Source organism: Solanum dulcamara, chromosome 1 (assembly GCF_947179165.1).
Source record: "Solanum dulcamara chromosome 1, daSolDulc1.2, whole genome shotgun sequence".
Classification (NCBI taxonomy): Eukaryota; Viridiplantae; Streptophyta; class Magnoliopsida; order Solanales; family Solanaceae; genus Solanum; species Solanum dulcamara.
In genome coordinates this window covers 60,025,984-60,042,946 of record NC_077237.1, presented here as the reverse complement: position 1 = coordinate 60,042,946, position 16,963 = coordinate 60,025,984, and the positions used below count along the sequence as shown (strand labels likewise).

The window sequence follows — 16,963 nt, the reverse complement described above, 5'->3', positions numbered from 1 at the left end:
ACACTTCAGATATGGATGGGACAAGGAAAAGAAAAGGGAAGGAGAGACATGATATTGAGGAGGCCACTCGGGCATCTAGAATGACCGAGGAGATACAGCAAGATGAGGAGAGGAAGAGCTCCCATGTTGATACTCATGATGACATACAAACTGTCATGGTACCACATGCTGCTGCACCAGGATCTACAACTATGGATCCAGATGTCACCATATAGACTTCGACGCTTATGCACCACAGGTTTTTTTTCTTATCCCCCATACTTTTTACTTTTTGTTGTATTATATTGAGGACAATGCAAGTCTTTTCAATTAGGGGTAGGGTGGTTATGAATGAATGCACGAGTATTTAGGCAAAGTCTGAGTACCCTAGACACTCGACTAAATCCTTGGGGTTTTCTTGTCTATGTTCTTTTTCCCCATAGGATCTTTTTAATTTATGTTAAATCGGCATGTTTAGGATGTAAATATGAAATAAGAGTAAGGATCTATGGCATGATGTCTAGAAGGTTTAAACGAAAACAAATAGACCCTTCCAAAATTTACTTAAAATATTATGACTACTTCTTTGATATATTGACTATGTAGGATCTTTGTGTGACATGATGTAAACTGGTATGATAACACATAACTTAGACTAAAACATGAACCAAAGATTGATGATTGATAATGAAACTTGATGCCAAATGTATGTAAGGTATCTGTATAAACTCACCCCGTTAGTCGTACTGTGATAATTGAACTGCTGATTAGGAAAGAATCATAGGCCATTTTTGAATCAGTCCACTTAGCCTTAAAAGAACCACCCAAACATTGTTTTACCCTTTGAACCAAAGATATGAGCTCTTAAAAGACCTTTTTGATCAAATAAATATGTTTCAAAATGTCCTTAATACTAATTGTAATCTCTTGTTTTGGTCCTAGTCCCTCCTAGGATAATGTACAGCTCAACTCAAGCCAAAAGCCTAAGTTGAGGGTGGCTACTATGAGAGCAAAGCAAGAAGAGAAGGAGTATAAGAAAAGAAAAGCAAAGAAAGAAAAGGTTTGAAAATAGATGTGTGAAAATGAAGAAAAAGGTGTTTTCACTAAGACGAATAAATGGTTTAGAAAGATTTTGTAATAAAAAGTACTAATCATAAGAAAAATATTGTGAAATGAACAAACAAAAGTCACACCTAAGGCAAAAGCAAAAAGTAAAGAAAAAAATGAAACAAAACTGTGTGTTGTAAGATGTGGACTCAAGGTTAATGTAGTGTTTGAGGAGGGCCGAAGGTCACTAAAATCTAAATGTACCACACCTTTCCTCGATCCTACGTTACAAGCCAAAAAAGTCCTATAGTGATCCTAATTCAACGGTTCAAGTGTCTAAGTATTGAAAATAAAGGCAAACCTATGAGATTGTGCATGAAAGTCTGAATTTCTTTCGTGAGTGTGATTGTTTTCCATGTCCTTGAGTTTAAAGAAATATTTGCAAATTATGATTGAAAAAGGGACTTCTTTTCAATGAGGGCACAAGTGGCATCATCTAAATAGTCATGAAAATAGTGAATGTTGTTTTTGGTATGTTAATTTGTCTATTGGTGTTGACTATTGGTATTGAAATGTCTAGTATTGATACACATAAGTTAGTTTGACTTGAAAAAATGGTTGCAACGGTATCATGGATAGAAATTGGACAGGGTTGGGAGTTAATAGCCTATGATTGTTGTACATTCTTAATCTTGTTTTGCATTGTGTCGATGTAGTATAGTAGTGTCGCTTGAGGACAAGCAATCATTTTAAGTTGAGGGTGTTGATGTACCGTGGATTTACTATACTTTTAATGCCTTAGACTTAAGAACGTGTATGTCTTTTAAGTAGTTGTTAGCATATTTGATGTTAGTTGTGCTTATTTTGCAGAAAACTAAGTCGGAGAGTTGGTTGAGGAATCACAACACTAAAGGAAGGAATTTTTGGTGTTTAGGAGCTCACCCTATGACTCGTCGTTATTTATACAGGTTGTAGGTATCAATCATCAAAAAATAAAAGAGCAAAATAAAAGTTAAACTAAAGATTACGAGTGAAGTAAACGACTCAATTTTAGCCTTACAGGTCATCAAGTGAAGTCGTCAAGTAAAAGTGAAAGAATGAGGGAAAAGTGAAGAAGATGATTCAGTTCTACTACTCGTCTATATTCCTACGAGATGTAGAACACACTTGTAGCTTGAAGGTACAGATGATGAAGCAAAGATAATGTCTATGATCCCAGTTGACGTGCTGTCCTCAGAGTTATGAGCTGTAGAAAGTGGTCGTGAAGAAGAAGAAGAGGTGCAATGCGATGGATTACGAGCTAGGTCTACTCATCAGAGTTGTTACGACCCATAGAAATGAGCCGTAGACCCGAACCGACTTAAAGTTTTCTATATTTTTCAAATTCATATTTACATAGGATTGTTTGTTTATAAATACACTCCTTATGTTTAGTTTACTTTATGCACGTTTTTGATTTGAGAATAGAGCTTGAACTACTTTTGAGCTTTTATTCTTGAATTTTAATTTTTGTTATCGATATTTTATGTTTGGATTTTATTGAAGATTTTGAATTCTCAAAGTTACTTTGTAAGTTCATGATTGTTTTTAACATAAATATTATTGATTGTGATCATGTAGTTATGAGTAGCTAATTCCACAACTAAGGTTGTGGGAACCATGAGGAATTAATGACGTAGAACTTAATAAAAAGTAATTCTTGAATAGTGTGCATGCATGTATTATTTTTCCCTTTATTTTGATTGCTTTTTAATGGTGGCCAATGATAGAACTCGCCTTATCCTTACTTTTCAGATCAAGAAGGTAACGGATGGGAAAAGGGATTAAACATTGAGATTTGGGGCTAATCATCCTCATCTAATTAGCTTGAACGGATCAAGGAATAGCTAAATCTGGGATCATTGGTAAGGGTTAGTACAGCGTACACTTGTAGACGGATCAAGTTGTGTACTGAAATTCACTCATTTGCCAGATCAAGGACTTAGGTAAAATTAACTTATCGATTCTACATGTAACACACTAGGAGAGGATTACTAATATAAAAGGTCGACTTAGTTAAGGATTCATGGGGAACACATAAAACCCTAGTTTTGCTTCATATTGATTTTAAACCACATTAAACCGTATTTGTGTTCGTTGATGTTTGTTATTTTATTTGATAATTAGTTTTATAAAAACATCCCCCCTTTTTTTTACGGAAATAAATTGATTATTATAGCAAATAATAAATGATTAATCTAAATTCTAGACCATATTATCTGTGGGATCGACCCTAACATTCGTTAGATTCTATATTTGATCAATGATTGCTTTATACTTCTTTAGGGAGGTGTAATTTGAACGTATTTAAGCTTAAGGGCAAGAACGTACTTGAGGAGTCAAGTGCTTGCCTTTGGAAAGTTCCAAGAACTACATTGGGAATTGTGTAATTATGTACCTTTATCTTCTTCTCAATTGGAGGTAGACATATACTTTGGAAAATTCATACTTTCTACAATAGAGAAAAACTACCTTGCGTGTAGAAGAAGAAACTTGACATTTGCATTTTTCTAAGTGTGAATTTGTGGTTTTGTTTATTCAACTAGCTTGAAATTGTATTTTTCTTTATGGTATTGTCTCTATTTCTTCTTTCATGAGCAACTAAATGTGTACAAAAAATATGGGTGTAAAACCCCAATGTTTATTGATTGATTATTTCTAAAATTAATTTTATAGCATAGATTGATTGTTGACTTGATTGCTTAATCTAAAATCAATGGTTGCAAACATTGATTGAGCTCTCTAACACCATTTTGGCCTGAGAAAGCAAAATGGAGTTGTGTAAGACTCCATAGTGAGGACTTGATTAAATTATTCTATGGGTATGAACCAGGGATGGGCTAATCCAAATAATTTACCATTTAATATTATGAACTAGAGATAGTCTATTTACTCAAGCAATATATGGTGTTTTATTGAAAAGGGTCTTAAAGTTCGAGAGAATCCAAGGGACATATGTTTGATAATTTGAGAGAATATAAAATGTAGCCTAGATCAAACGTTATCCATGTATCAATCAATTTGGTTGTGATCAATCTTTACCTATTGAGTTGAAACCCCATTACAATGCGCACACACCTAATGCTTTCGGTCCTTGGTAGATCTTCTTTGTGTTAATTCTCTGTTTTGATACCCGATATTGAATCCCTTTTAACAGTTCTTAAAACCTCACATTTTATATATATGTTGAGATTCTAATTTGGTAGTTTGATTTGAAATGAGAAATCAATTGAAAGTGATCCCATCTATCAATCCTTGTGACTTGACCTCGACTTGTAAAATTAGGTATTATTTTATAAACGATCGCCTATATCCTGAAAAATAAGACATAGTTGAGCGTTCATCACACCTTACCCCTTGTAGGAGGTAAAGGGGGAGGACTAGCTCCACACTGAGATTGGCTCAAGAACTTCGATCGCGGGACTAATATGTGTATCATCTAATTCATCTTCTTCTAATCTACTTCTATTTCTTCTTCGTATTCTTCATCAAAATCTTCTTCTATTTCATTTTCTAATTCTTCGTTAAAATTAGTATTACCATAACGTCGTTCTAAAGTTTCATAGTCTAATTGAGTATTTGTTATCTATATTAAAGTCACGGGAGAAAGTAGTATCATCAACATGCATAAATTCATTTGTATTAAATCTAACTCTAGGCATTGATTTAGAAGAGCTATCGGCTTTAACTTTACTTTTTTTTTTATATAGAAAAAGAAATCATATTAGAAATATTGTTTGTTATTTTTTTCTTATTGAAACATTTTTTACTAGAATGCATATTAAAACTAAATAGAATGTGAAATGTAATTCAAAAAAACAATAACACAAAAACTATTTGTGAAAAATTAAATAAATTAAGAGATGGAAGGAATTAAACGCTTGCATAATTGCAGACGGTTATAATCAAAAGTTAACACTTGAAGCTTGCTCTAAAAATATTGTTGTAACTTAAAGCAAAAATATAAATATAAATAAATTGAATTAGAAAGGTTATGATAGTAATTGAGATTTGAGAAGGGAGTATTTCCCGTGTAAAGGTGGTCTAAAATATATTTTATGAAATTTTGAGGTTAAAATAAAAGTTTAAGAGGGAGGTGTTAGAGGGTGAGGTGGGTTAAAAGGCTGAAATAGTCGTCGTGGGGCTCCACTAGCCGTTGGCCAATGCCCCTGACAGCTACTTCATTTTATTTTATTTTTATAAAACAAAAAAGGAATAATTAATTGGGTAAATTGGACCAGATCGAAATGAATCAAGCCAAGACAATCATAACAGATCCATGATCCTCCCGTTCCACAGGCCTTCTTATTCTATCTTAACCCCGAAATCAGAATTGGGTTGGATCGGAACATTTCGTTTCATTTGCCAGACTTAGTTGAGACTGAAGAAGTGAAAATGAATAAATTAGGCATAGAGATCCGAGAAAAAAGATAACTTGTACATTTGTACTACTTCTGCTACAAGCATCACATCAATTCATATCAAAGGTGCGGCAAAAAATACTCTCTCGGTAAAGAAAACGGATAGTGTATTTAAGACCAAAGAACCAGATCCAGGGAAAGAAAAAAAAAATATCTCTCTTTCTCTCAAAAGTCAGAGAGAAGCAGTAGATCACCATCACGATCGAGAAGGAGCTGACCCATTGATTAACAGAGAAAAATGGGATGCTCGTTCTCGGGACTCAATGCTTTGTATGACACCGCCAATGGCGGAGGAGATGTTTGGATCAATGAGAATCGCTTCAAGATCCTCCGTCAAGCCGGTTTCGCCAATGTCTTCCTCGTCAAGGAGCTCATTTCTGACCCAAACAAAATTAAGGACCCTTCTCATGTCTCTAGTACGTATTACTACTAACCTAAATGGAAAGAAATTGCATTTCTAGATACCACATTGGTTTGAGGAATACTAGTTGCTCACAATTGGGTCAAATTAATTTGTGGATATAGCTAGTTCCATTTTCCCTTTCTCTTGTAATCTCACAATTAAGTCACCTTGTTTTCTTTTTTCCTTGTAAGTTGACAATTGAATCAGATTTTTAGCGGGTCCAGATGGAGTTTTGAGCAAAATTAAGTTGGGCATAGTAGTAGTAGTTGTTGACAATTGGGTCAAATTTGTGAATAATATTAGTGGACATTTTTGTTTTCTCCCTTGTGATCTGACAATGGGAATTCTTATACCTGATCTTGGTAGTTGTTGTTGCTGTTGACTATTAGATCAGATTTGTGAATTAAAGGGTTCCTTGCCTACTTCAAATTCTATACGATTTTCTTTGGTTGTAGTTGTCAATGATCACCTGGGGGGGGGGGGGTGTATCATTACACTCCTCGGATATGATCTTTTTATGTCTCTATGGTTCCAATTAGTGATCTGGAACTTGCGAAGAACTGAGATGTTTGCTACTATCCATGGTTTCTTTGCCTGCTAAATGAACTGTGATTTTGCGTGGGTGCTAGATGTTTCTATAGGGTGATCATCTTGATATATGAACATCTGATGCATAAGCTGATGCTAGAATGATTATGCAGATATTATTTGTCCCCTTCTATCCATTAGAGGCATATTAACTCCCAGAATTTGCTTATAATCTTGTGCAATTAGATATCTTTTTCTTGATTTGCTAATAGTTTACTGCTGGTTTGTGCGACATCCCTTCCCACCCCAAGTTCTCTTATCAGGAAAAGAAACATGCATGAAAATGAACTCCTTTAAACATATGTTTACTGTTGTTTGCATTTGAAAAGGAGAAAGTCCAATGGAACCTTATCCTTTGCCTTTTATGTTCTCTTTTTGTCTCTCGATGAATTTCTTCTCATTGCTCACATGGCAAAGTTAGGTCTGCAACAGTTTTCCCATTTACCAGGTCAGATATTGTTTGCTTATAGACCTGAACCATCTAGTGCAGTCAGATTTATGATTCTTTCTCTTGGTAAATAATAGTGCAGACTTTTGTACAATTGTTGTATTTTCATATTTCTCTTGTTCTTATTAAGTCCTTTTAATTGTCATGTTAACATTATAGTGTTTGCTATGCATTGAATCTGAATGCTTAGATGATGGCACTTATGCCATGAAGAAAGTTCTTATTCAAAACAATGAACAGTTGGAGTTGGTGAAAGAGGAGATCCGTGTTTCGTCTCTGTTTAGCCATCCCAATCTGCTTCCTCTCCTAGACCATGCCATCATTTCAGTCAAGGTAATTACTAAAACCTGTCCACTTGCTTTGATCTGCGCATGAAAAAGAAAATTATTGCAGTGGTCTCTAATTTCTTCATTTAGTACTTCACTCAGCTCCACGTCTAGACTATCTCTTATCTTGAGGCCTTTTCACAATTAATTCACATGTATTAAATTGAGAGTGCATATCATGCAAAGAAGGTGAACACATGCACAATATTGATCTTTTTCCAGTCCAGGAGTCTTAGATGTGCTTCAAGGAACTCATTCCCATCATAATAGATGTATTTCCATATATATATGAAGAAGTTTGAACATGCATGTGAATGGTCAAAGAAGTGTATCCTTTAGTTCCTTTCTTTCACAAAAGGCAAAGGAAAGGGGGTTGGGAAGTTGCTCAATCACAGAGGGTTCACTGTTCACATGTCTCATTGAGATGATACTCTTCCAGCAGTTTTGGCTTCTGGGAATGAGAACTGTGTTTAAGCAAGCTGTCATCTGTCAATTATGAAAGAGATGCTCTACTTTTGCTGAATACTATAAGCATGCTGATTTGTATATTTTTTGTTGCCTTTCCTCTATGATATATCTTCAGTTGCCACTGGATTTTCAATAAAGATCTTATTTTAATTGGATATTGAGCAGGCCTCACAAGACCAGTCTAGGAAGCAGGAGGCTTGTATGTTATTTCCAGCCCATTTGGATGGGACATTACTGGATAGTGCCAAAATCATGCAAGCAAAGAAGGAGTTCTTTTCCACTTTGGAGGTGCTTCAAATATTTCATCAGGTGAACAAGAATCAGTATGTTCTGCAAAAGAGCATCTTTTCATTTTCTGAGAGGAAAAAAGGAAGGGTCAGGTGCACATGAAATTATGAAGCCAAAAAATGATGTACGGAAAAATGTTTTATATGCAGCTTTGTGCAGGTCTCAAGCATATGCATAGCTTTGATCCTCCGTACGCACATAATGATGTCAAACCTGGTAATGTCCTTTTAACACAGAGAAAAGGACAGGCACCTCTTGTGAAACTAATGGATTTTGGAAATGCACGTCCTGCAAGAAGGCAAATTCGCTCTCGCTCAGAGGCCCTACAGTTGCAGGTACTTATGCTTCTTCTATTATAGACATATCTTCTGCTGTATTTATGTCTGCAAGCTTCTCATCTTTCTCTTCTTCTGAACCTGAACAGGAGAATGTTATCACCATTACTGTATTAATAACATATGGATGTTGCTTTTTCTTGGCTCATTTCTTACAGTTCACACCTTACCCCTTTCTAATGCATTTTTTTTTGGGGTTTGATGTACGATTGTGGTTATTCAGGAATGGGCATGTGAGCATATTTCAGCACCTTTCCGTTCACCTGAATTGTGGGACTGCCCAAGTCAATGTGATATTGATGAAAGAACTGATATCTGGTCATTAGGTTGTACATTATTTGCTATAATGTAAGACTTCTCTAGACTCTTTTGCAGATATCTTTTTGTAACTTTTTCTGTGCAAAATAAAATATTTTTATTCTCTTGTTGACATATCTGTTAGTTGCATGACCATTGTCCAATAAATTGTTATTCAGTTTGATCTAGTCTTGAGTTATGTTAACTCAAGTACGAACTATCCTGCATTTGACTTGTATATGCTTAAAAGAAGTATGTTGGTGAGCATACTGAAGTGTCGTCTGGTGCTGAGTTGCCCAGTTATAATTCACAGTAAATGTTTTTTTCTTTCTTTTCAGAATAAGAAAAATTGTCATGACATGCAGGTTTTAACCGATTGCAGATATTAATTACTATGAAATTGGTTTCGAGCAATTCTGTTTGCATGAAAGATAGTATTAATTTTCAACATCTTGGCTTTTATGTCTAGGTACGGAGTATCTCCATTCGAGTATGCACTTGAGGAATCTGATGAAAGTCCACAATTGGCTATTGTAAATGCACAAATAAAGTGGCCAGCTGAGCCTAATGCTGCATATCCCAACGACCTTAACCAGTTTGTGACATGGATGCTTCAGCCTCAAGCAACAGTCCGACCCCGCATCGATGATATCATAATTCATGTTGACAAGTTGATCTCAAAGTATTCGCCATTAAAGTAATGTGAGGGGAACATTTTTGTTTATTTCACATATCCATCATCCATATAAACATCTTAGCATATTGCAGAATCCACCATAAGTTACTGTTACATTTTTTTTCTTCCATTTTTTCTTGTCAAAATGTGATAGAAGACTCAGTAACTTATTATGCCTCGTTATACCAGAGGAAAGAGGTTTCAGCAGTTGTCCTTTATCTACTTTTAAAAATAATTTAATGTTGAACAATCTCTACTGCTTTTGTTCCCATGTCCAAAGGAAATTTTGCCTTGGTGTTGTTTCTGCAAGCTCATTTTTATTCTCAGTATTCCTCTATGCCATGCGATGTCTCTTATTTTCTAATGGTGCTGCCTTTTCGATCTTATTGAGCTTATCGCTCTCTTATTTCTTTTGTACTGAGAAAACTATGAGAACAACTCTTAGTTCAATCTTTAGAAGGCTCAGCTATCTTCATGGCACTAAGTGTTTAGAAGCTTGTTGCAGGAACAGTTACTACTACTTTATCATTCCTTAAGGAGAACTTCATTCATACTGTAGGCTTTTCTCGCGTAACGAAGTAAATATTTCCTCTTTGGCTTTGATTGGGGTAGTTGGCAGAGTTCATAATTTGACATTGTTATATACTGACTTCAAGAGTTTTAGAAGATCAATCGCAATAATGGATCTCACCGGAGAAAAGTGAACACTATGTTCCTGCTTCAAATAATAATGTGGACTTTTTCTGTATCTTTAAAGGCCAAACTTGAGGGTAGGTTTTATGAATTCTTCCAAATCGATAATTCATACTACATTTGTGTAAAGTGAGAGAATTTGTCATATCTAAATTTCACTTGAATACTTGAGTTTGGTAAGATGGAAAATATTTTTAGGAAAATAATTGAATTTCTTACTTATTTTTTGTAAATATTATGCTAAAAAATATTATATATAAAGGATTTGAAGTATTATGAGAGGTGGAGGTGGGCTGAGGTAGAGGTGTGTGGTAGCCGGGATGGGGGCTATGGGGTAGGTGAAGATGTAGTATATTGGAGGGTGGTAAGATACAATTAATGAGAATCTCACTTGTTTTCCATGCTTCCTCTACGAAAATTATTTTTCTTATTTTTAAGTTAATTGTTTTTCTAGAGAAATTATTTCAAAAAGTTTTGATCAACGAGTATGAAAAAATGAAAAACTATAGCGGACACGCACCAGTGTTTATTTGTCCTCCCTCATACGAACGCTGTACCATATTTACATACAAAAGCGGAAGGTGAGCTGATTTGACTAAAAGCTTTCCAGCCTTGAGATGTTTGTTGTAAATCAAATTTTCATCACGCGGGGTAGAAACATTTTTACACAAAAATTAAAAGTCACCCAAAAGACAATCAGTACACGTTAGTCTTTGTAATAAGCATTGATTATATTAGTCTGTTTGAGTCCATGACTTCCAGAGATAGTGTGTAAATCGTTCATTCCTTATGAGCCACTGATCTATGTTTAATCTCGAATGTACAAGAGCTAAATTTTGTGAAATTTTTTACTTGCATTGATTTGCATATTCTGATGCATTTACTTGCAATCGAGTATATGCATATCTATCTATCAATCTATTTATCTATTTATACTATATTAAAAGAATGAAGACTGTTGAAATATTGTTTGAATTTTTACCCTTTATTAAAAGTCTCTTTTTTTTAGACAAAATCGTTTTTTCTCAAATTATTATTTAATTTATTTTTAAAGAATTATAATTATTAAGTGCAGAATCCTTTTAAGTATTTAATTATACGGGTAGATTTCGTGTATAAAATTACATTAAGTTAAAGGTAATTTAATTTTTTTCCTTTTAAGTGCATAATCCTAGAATTCTAGGGGTAGGATTGTATAAAATTAAATATTAGAATAATTATTATGAAACTATAAAATATAATAAGAAGCAAGTAGAGAAAATAGAGAAGACTTATTATTTCTCTTGAAGGATGAATTTATAATAATGAAAACATCTTTATTTATAGGGAAAATTTGACTTGGTCAAAGTTAGGGTTCCTAAATTTTCTCTAAAAGATAGTCATTCACTTATCACGCTCCACCTTGAATGTTTAATTGGTAAATAATATGTCTCGTTAAAACCTTAATAGAAAAAAATACTTTTAAAAAAGAAAACTCTATTGAAGAAAAAAGAGTACACATATCTAATAATATACATTTAGTTTTCCTCATTAAAAGCCTCACAAGAAAAATCAGTGGGACAAAACCTCATAAGGGAAAAAGAGTACAACACATATTAACTCCCTCTAATGAAATCATCAATCCAAAGACTTGAATCTTTGCATCCCAAGCTTGTGAACCATCTTGTTGAAAGTTGCAGTTGGTAGAGACTTGGTGAACAAATCAACCATATTTTCACTCGAAAGAATCTATTGCATGTTGATATCACCATTTAGTTGGAGTTCATGTGTGTAGAAAAGCTTTGGCAAAATATACTTCGTTCAATCTCCTTTTTTGAATTCTTCCTTTAGTTGTGTTATGCATGCTTCGTTATCTTCATATAAAATTTTGGGTACTTTGTCACATTCCAAACTACATTTTTCTCGAATGAGATGTATCATGTACCTCAACCACACACATTCTTTCTTGCTTAATGAATAACTATTATCTCAGCATGAATTAATGAAATGACCACCATAGACTGCTTTGTAGATCTCTAGGATATGACAGTACCCCCACATATGAACACGTAGACTGTTTGAGAGCGACCTTTTTGTATATCAGATAAATATCATGTATCAACATAACCAACAAGATCGGGACTGCAATTATTAGAATAAAATAAGCCCATATTGGTAGTTCCTTTATGTAAACCCCCCTAAAAACGTTGTATATGGTGTTCCAATTTTCGATGAAAATGATACTGCTTCTGTATTTTGGGTATAAATTTTCATAGGATGGTCTAAATTAGGTGATTAAACTTTTTGAATAACCCCAACATCATTACCTACAACTTTTGTGAGACCATATCTTACGATTCAGAGTCTAAGTAGGTAAAATAAATTAATCTTTGCAAGACCTAGTGCTGTGATAAAATAGAGTATTTATAGAAGAAATATCATATCTCACTGTAGGATGCTCCAAATCTGTTGATTCTTTAACGACATGAAAGGAGACTTCTAGAGATACAATTCATATAACACCAAATCCTAATTAGGAAGTTATTTTATTCAAACGTAACTCCGAAAAAGGGTATTCTGAAAAAAGAAGATTCATCTCACCAACTGTGGAAGATCTAGATTCATTTGACATCACTCATGCTATCAATAGTCTTCCATTTTATATAACCCATGCCATCACAATCCTCCATTAAATTTTTAGATTTTTCTTTATAATTATTTTAATTATTGTTAGGTCCATCCTTCACACCTATAAATACTCACCTTATTTCATTATTTTGTTCATCAAGCTTTCTCAAGCAACTCTTCTCTTTATACACTTCTTTACACATTCTCAAAATATTGTTTTAGCTATTAGTAGTATAGAAATACTATTTCAGTGATTCATATACTCCGGGTAGTACACAAAATACTCCGATGAGAAGAAAAGGCTAGGATTCAAGAGTGTTTATTAAGTCCTTTGATTCTGAGTAAGACTTCAGATTCCAGGTATGTAAGGCTTCAATGAGAGTATTCCTTCCACTCTCATGCCTAAAGTATTTTGATTATATGATAAATTATATTTATTTACCCAATTCTCTTCAAGCTTTACTCTAAAGTATGTGGGTATTGATTAATGGATCCTTTCATCCATGAAGTCCAAATGAATTATCAAAGTCTTCTATTTAATTCAAGTATGAAATTTTATGGGTTTTCATATCATGATTTCAAATGCATATATTATTAAGTATTTGAAATTTAATTACCTATCTTATATTAGCGTATGTAAGGTTTCAATGAAAGTAATCATTCAACTCTCATTCTTAAAGTATTTTGATTATATGATAAATTAAGTTTATTTACCCAATTATTTTCAAGCTTTACTCTAAGGTATGTGAGTGTTTATCCATGGGTTTTTTCCACCCATGTAGTTCAAAATTCTTTCAACTAAATCTCTTGATTTCAAGTAAGAATTTCTTATGGGTAATTCTTATTTCTACTTAATAGCATGAATCATGATTAAATTAATGATTATTGGTCTATTTTGATGTAAAATGATTTCATATGTATGAATTGATGGTTTGCAAGTAATTTCTCTATTTATCTCTTTAAAGGTTCTTGAAATTCATGGTGGTTGTTTAAAGCATAATTTTTAATTAATGGATTTCAAAGTATTTATGCATAATTTCATTTACATATGTGTTTGAAAGTTGAAGTGATTTGAACCCACGTAGTTTTACTATATTTTTTCAATGAAGTTTGGCTTGAGAGTTTTGATTCCAAATGAATGTTTATGAAAATAATGTCTATGATCAAAAGAGAGTCTTATGAAATAAAAGAATGATGAAATGATATGAATGATGGATTCTTTATGCAATAAGGACAATTCTTGCATATTTGAATTACCAAAGGTTTTAATGAGATATTCTACCGAATATGATGTTTTGAATTCTCAAGCTATATGCTATGACTATTTTAAAGTATAAAACTATTCTGTGGGATTAACTTAGCACCGAATGGGTCATTGAGGTGGGATTCGGTAAGGAAATTCTAGTAGCAAGCCCTTGTCTCATTAACTATGTACCAACATAGGAGCCCTTGTAGGCTTAGGCTAATAGATCCATGAAAGCCCTCAAAGATAAAGTTAAAAAAATAAATGAAGTCGACGGAGTTATATATAACAAGTAGTCTTCCCGACCAATGTAGGGGGTTATGTTAGGTTCCATGTAATAGCTTGCATGGTCTTAAATGGTGATTATGGTCATCTTTCCACAAAATGAATTTTTTAAGGCATAGTTATATGATTGATTATGCATGCATTACATTATGCTTCATATTACACAAATATTTTAATATTTCCTCAATGTTCATGCATGCCGACATACTTAGTACATTCAAAGTACTAACACATACTCTTTTGCCTACATGATTTCACCATGTATGAACCGATGCTCTACTTCTTTCTCCTCCATGTAGCTAGTTGAGATTTCATTTAAAGGTTACTTTGGGTGAGTTCCCATGTTCCGAGAACAATACTCATTTATCTTTCTAGCATATGTTATGTTGAGATCTTTACACACTTACTATGACATTTCTTTCTGTTATGATTGAGGGTGAGCTAGGGACTTGTCTTAGCCCCGTTAAATCTAAAAGTTAGAGGTATTATTGAACATATGTAAGTTGAAGATTTACTAGTATGATTTTCTCTTGTTTATTTATTGTTATTACCTATGAAAGGCTAAAAGAATGCTAAAAGGCTTATTTGAGGTACTTTTGGGTTCCTCATTCTCCATGTCACGTCTAGGACCTAGGCTTGAATCATGATAAACTTGATATCAGAGCCTGAGGTTTTGAATGATCTTCAAAGTCCAACATACCACATCGAATAGGGTCTTATTCATAGTTGTGAAGTGCGCCACAATTATGAATAGGAGATTATAAGGCATTTAGGAAAGTTTCTCTTCTTTCATGATCTATGTTGTGCGATAGAGCATACTCTAGCTTCAAGAAGAGTCAAATCCAAAGGGGGATTGATATTAATGACGGTGGTATTCTTGTTCAAAATAGTTTAGAATCATCATTGATAGCGGATGTAAAAGCAATACAAGACATGGGTCCAACCTTAGTTAAATTAAAGAAATTAGTGGTTGATAAGAAGATTGAAGTTCTCTTACAAGAGGGAGATGGAGTATCTAGTTATCAAGGTCGGTTGTGTGTCTTACTGTTAATGATATTAGATGATTTATGATAGATAGAGAGAGTGAGTGTTCCATAGAGTGATGATGGTGGCATGCTTATTCCATTTAACGCTATAGACATGGAAGAAGAGCTAGATGGATCTTGTTGTGTGCGTTAGATAGTGTATATTGGTGTGCCCTTGGTGTAACAACCCCTAAAATGTTGTATGTCGGTATTTCAATTCTCGACGAAAATAATACAGCCTCTGTATTTTGGGCATAACTTTTCATAGGTTAGTCCAAATTAGGTGATTCAAATTTCTGGGTAATTACAACATCCTTACCTACAACTTTCATGAAGAACATAACTACAAATTCGGAGTATAAGTAGGTCAAATAAATTAATCTTTGCAAGATATAATGCTGTGACGGAATTGAGTGTTGATAGAAGAAAATTCATATCTCACTGTAGGTTGCTTCAAGTTGGTTGATTCTTGAATGATATGAAACTAGACTTCCATATCTACAATTCTTATGAAGACACCAAATCCTAATAAGGAATTTATCTTATTCAAACGCAGCTTCGAAAACGAGTATTCTGTTAAAAAGAACTCATCTTACCTACCATGGAAACATCTAGATGCATTTGACATCATGCATGACATAAATTGTCCTCCATTTAACATCATCCATGACATCAATATATTCCATTAAATTTTCAGATTTTTCTTTATAATTATTTTATTTATAGTTAGGTCCCTCTTTCCCACCTATAAATACCCACCTTATTTCCTCATTTTATTCATCAAGCTTTCTTAAGCATTTCTTCTCTCTATATACTTCTTCTCAAATATAGTTTTAGTTTTAGTAGTATAAAAATACTACTCCGGTGATTCTTATACTCCGAGTAGTACACAAAACGCTCCGGCGAGAAGAAAAGGCTAGGGGTCCAAGAGTGTTCCAATTCGGAGTAAACCTTCGGATTTAAGGTATGTAAGGCTTTCATAGCATCGGATTGAGTTCGTCCATGCGCCCAATATTTAAATTCATTATAATTGAGTTATAATTGAGTTTTATCCAAATCTTGAATTCTAAATGAATTAATTCTTCTTCTATTGAGTTAGATATATTTATGCATTAATATTATTATTATTGTTATCTCTCATATTATTGGAATTATTGTTCATGGCTACTTTCCCATGAATCCTAATTGATTTGATGTTCATGAATATTTTTACACATGTTTTGAGTAAAGATATTGGCTTTTTATTATTTTTATTGATAAAAAGAGAGTTATATGAATTAATACTATATATGTATTTTATTGAGTTTTGAAAGAGCAAAAGAGTTGAATTTGAATGAATTTGAGAAAATGATATTTTGAGCAAGATGTTTTGATGAGATGAAAATGATGTTTTTGGAAGTATAATGATTGATGAACATGAAATGAGATGAGTTTGATGATTTAAATTAAAGTCCAATGAGACTGGATGATGAGTTTAATATGAGCACATATTTTGGGAGTAGTATTGAGCACCGAGTTGGGTAAGAGTTTAATTTACTCAAACCCCAGAACTACGTAGCCAGCGTAGGATGGAGGCTATGCCTCTTAAGTCCCAAAAAGAGAACTTTGATGAATGGATCCAAGATGGTGATGTCCTTTACCCTGGCAAGGTATTGTATGGATGTGGCAACGACATCGCTTCGTTGTATCATTGCTAGCTCATAAGTGATGGTTGTCGGTTAGAGAAACTCCCAACTGAGTAAGCATTGCTTATTACTATTATTTTTATTATTATATTTTAAACTTGCATTACATA

General features: G+C 33.6%; 1 protein-coding gene across 1 annotated transcript; it reads left to right on the top strand.

Annotated features, from left to right (window-relative positions):
* Nucleotides 1-5,312: 5,312 nt before the first annotated feature.
* LOC129889877 (uncharacterized) lies at nucleotides 5,313-9,586 on the top strand. Its single transcript, XM_055965371.1, has 6 exons — nucleotides 5,313-5,902; nucleotides 7,116-7,258; nucleotides 7,885-8,028; nucleotides 8,157-8,342; nucleotides 8,566-8,690; nucleotides 9,109-9,586. Exons 1-6 carry the CDS (start codon nucleotides 5,725-5,727, stop codon nucleotides 9,338-9,340), a joined length of 1,008 nt encoding a protein of 335 aa, XP_055821346.1. The 5' UTR covers nucleotides 5,313-5,724; the 3' UTR covers nucleotides 9,341-9,586.
* Nucleotides 9,587-16,963: the final 7,377 nt, after the last annotated feature.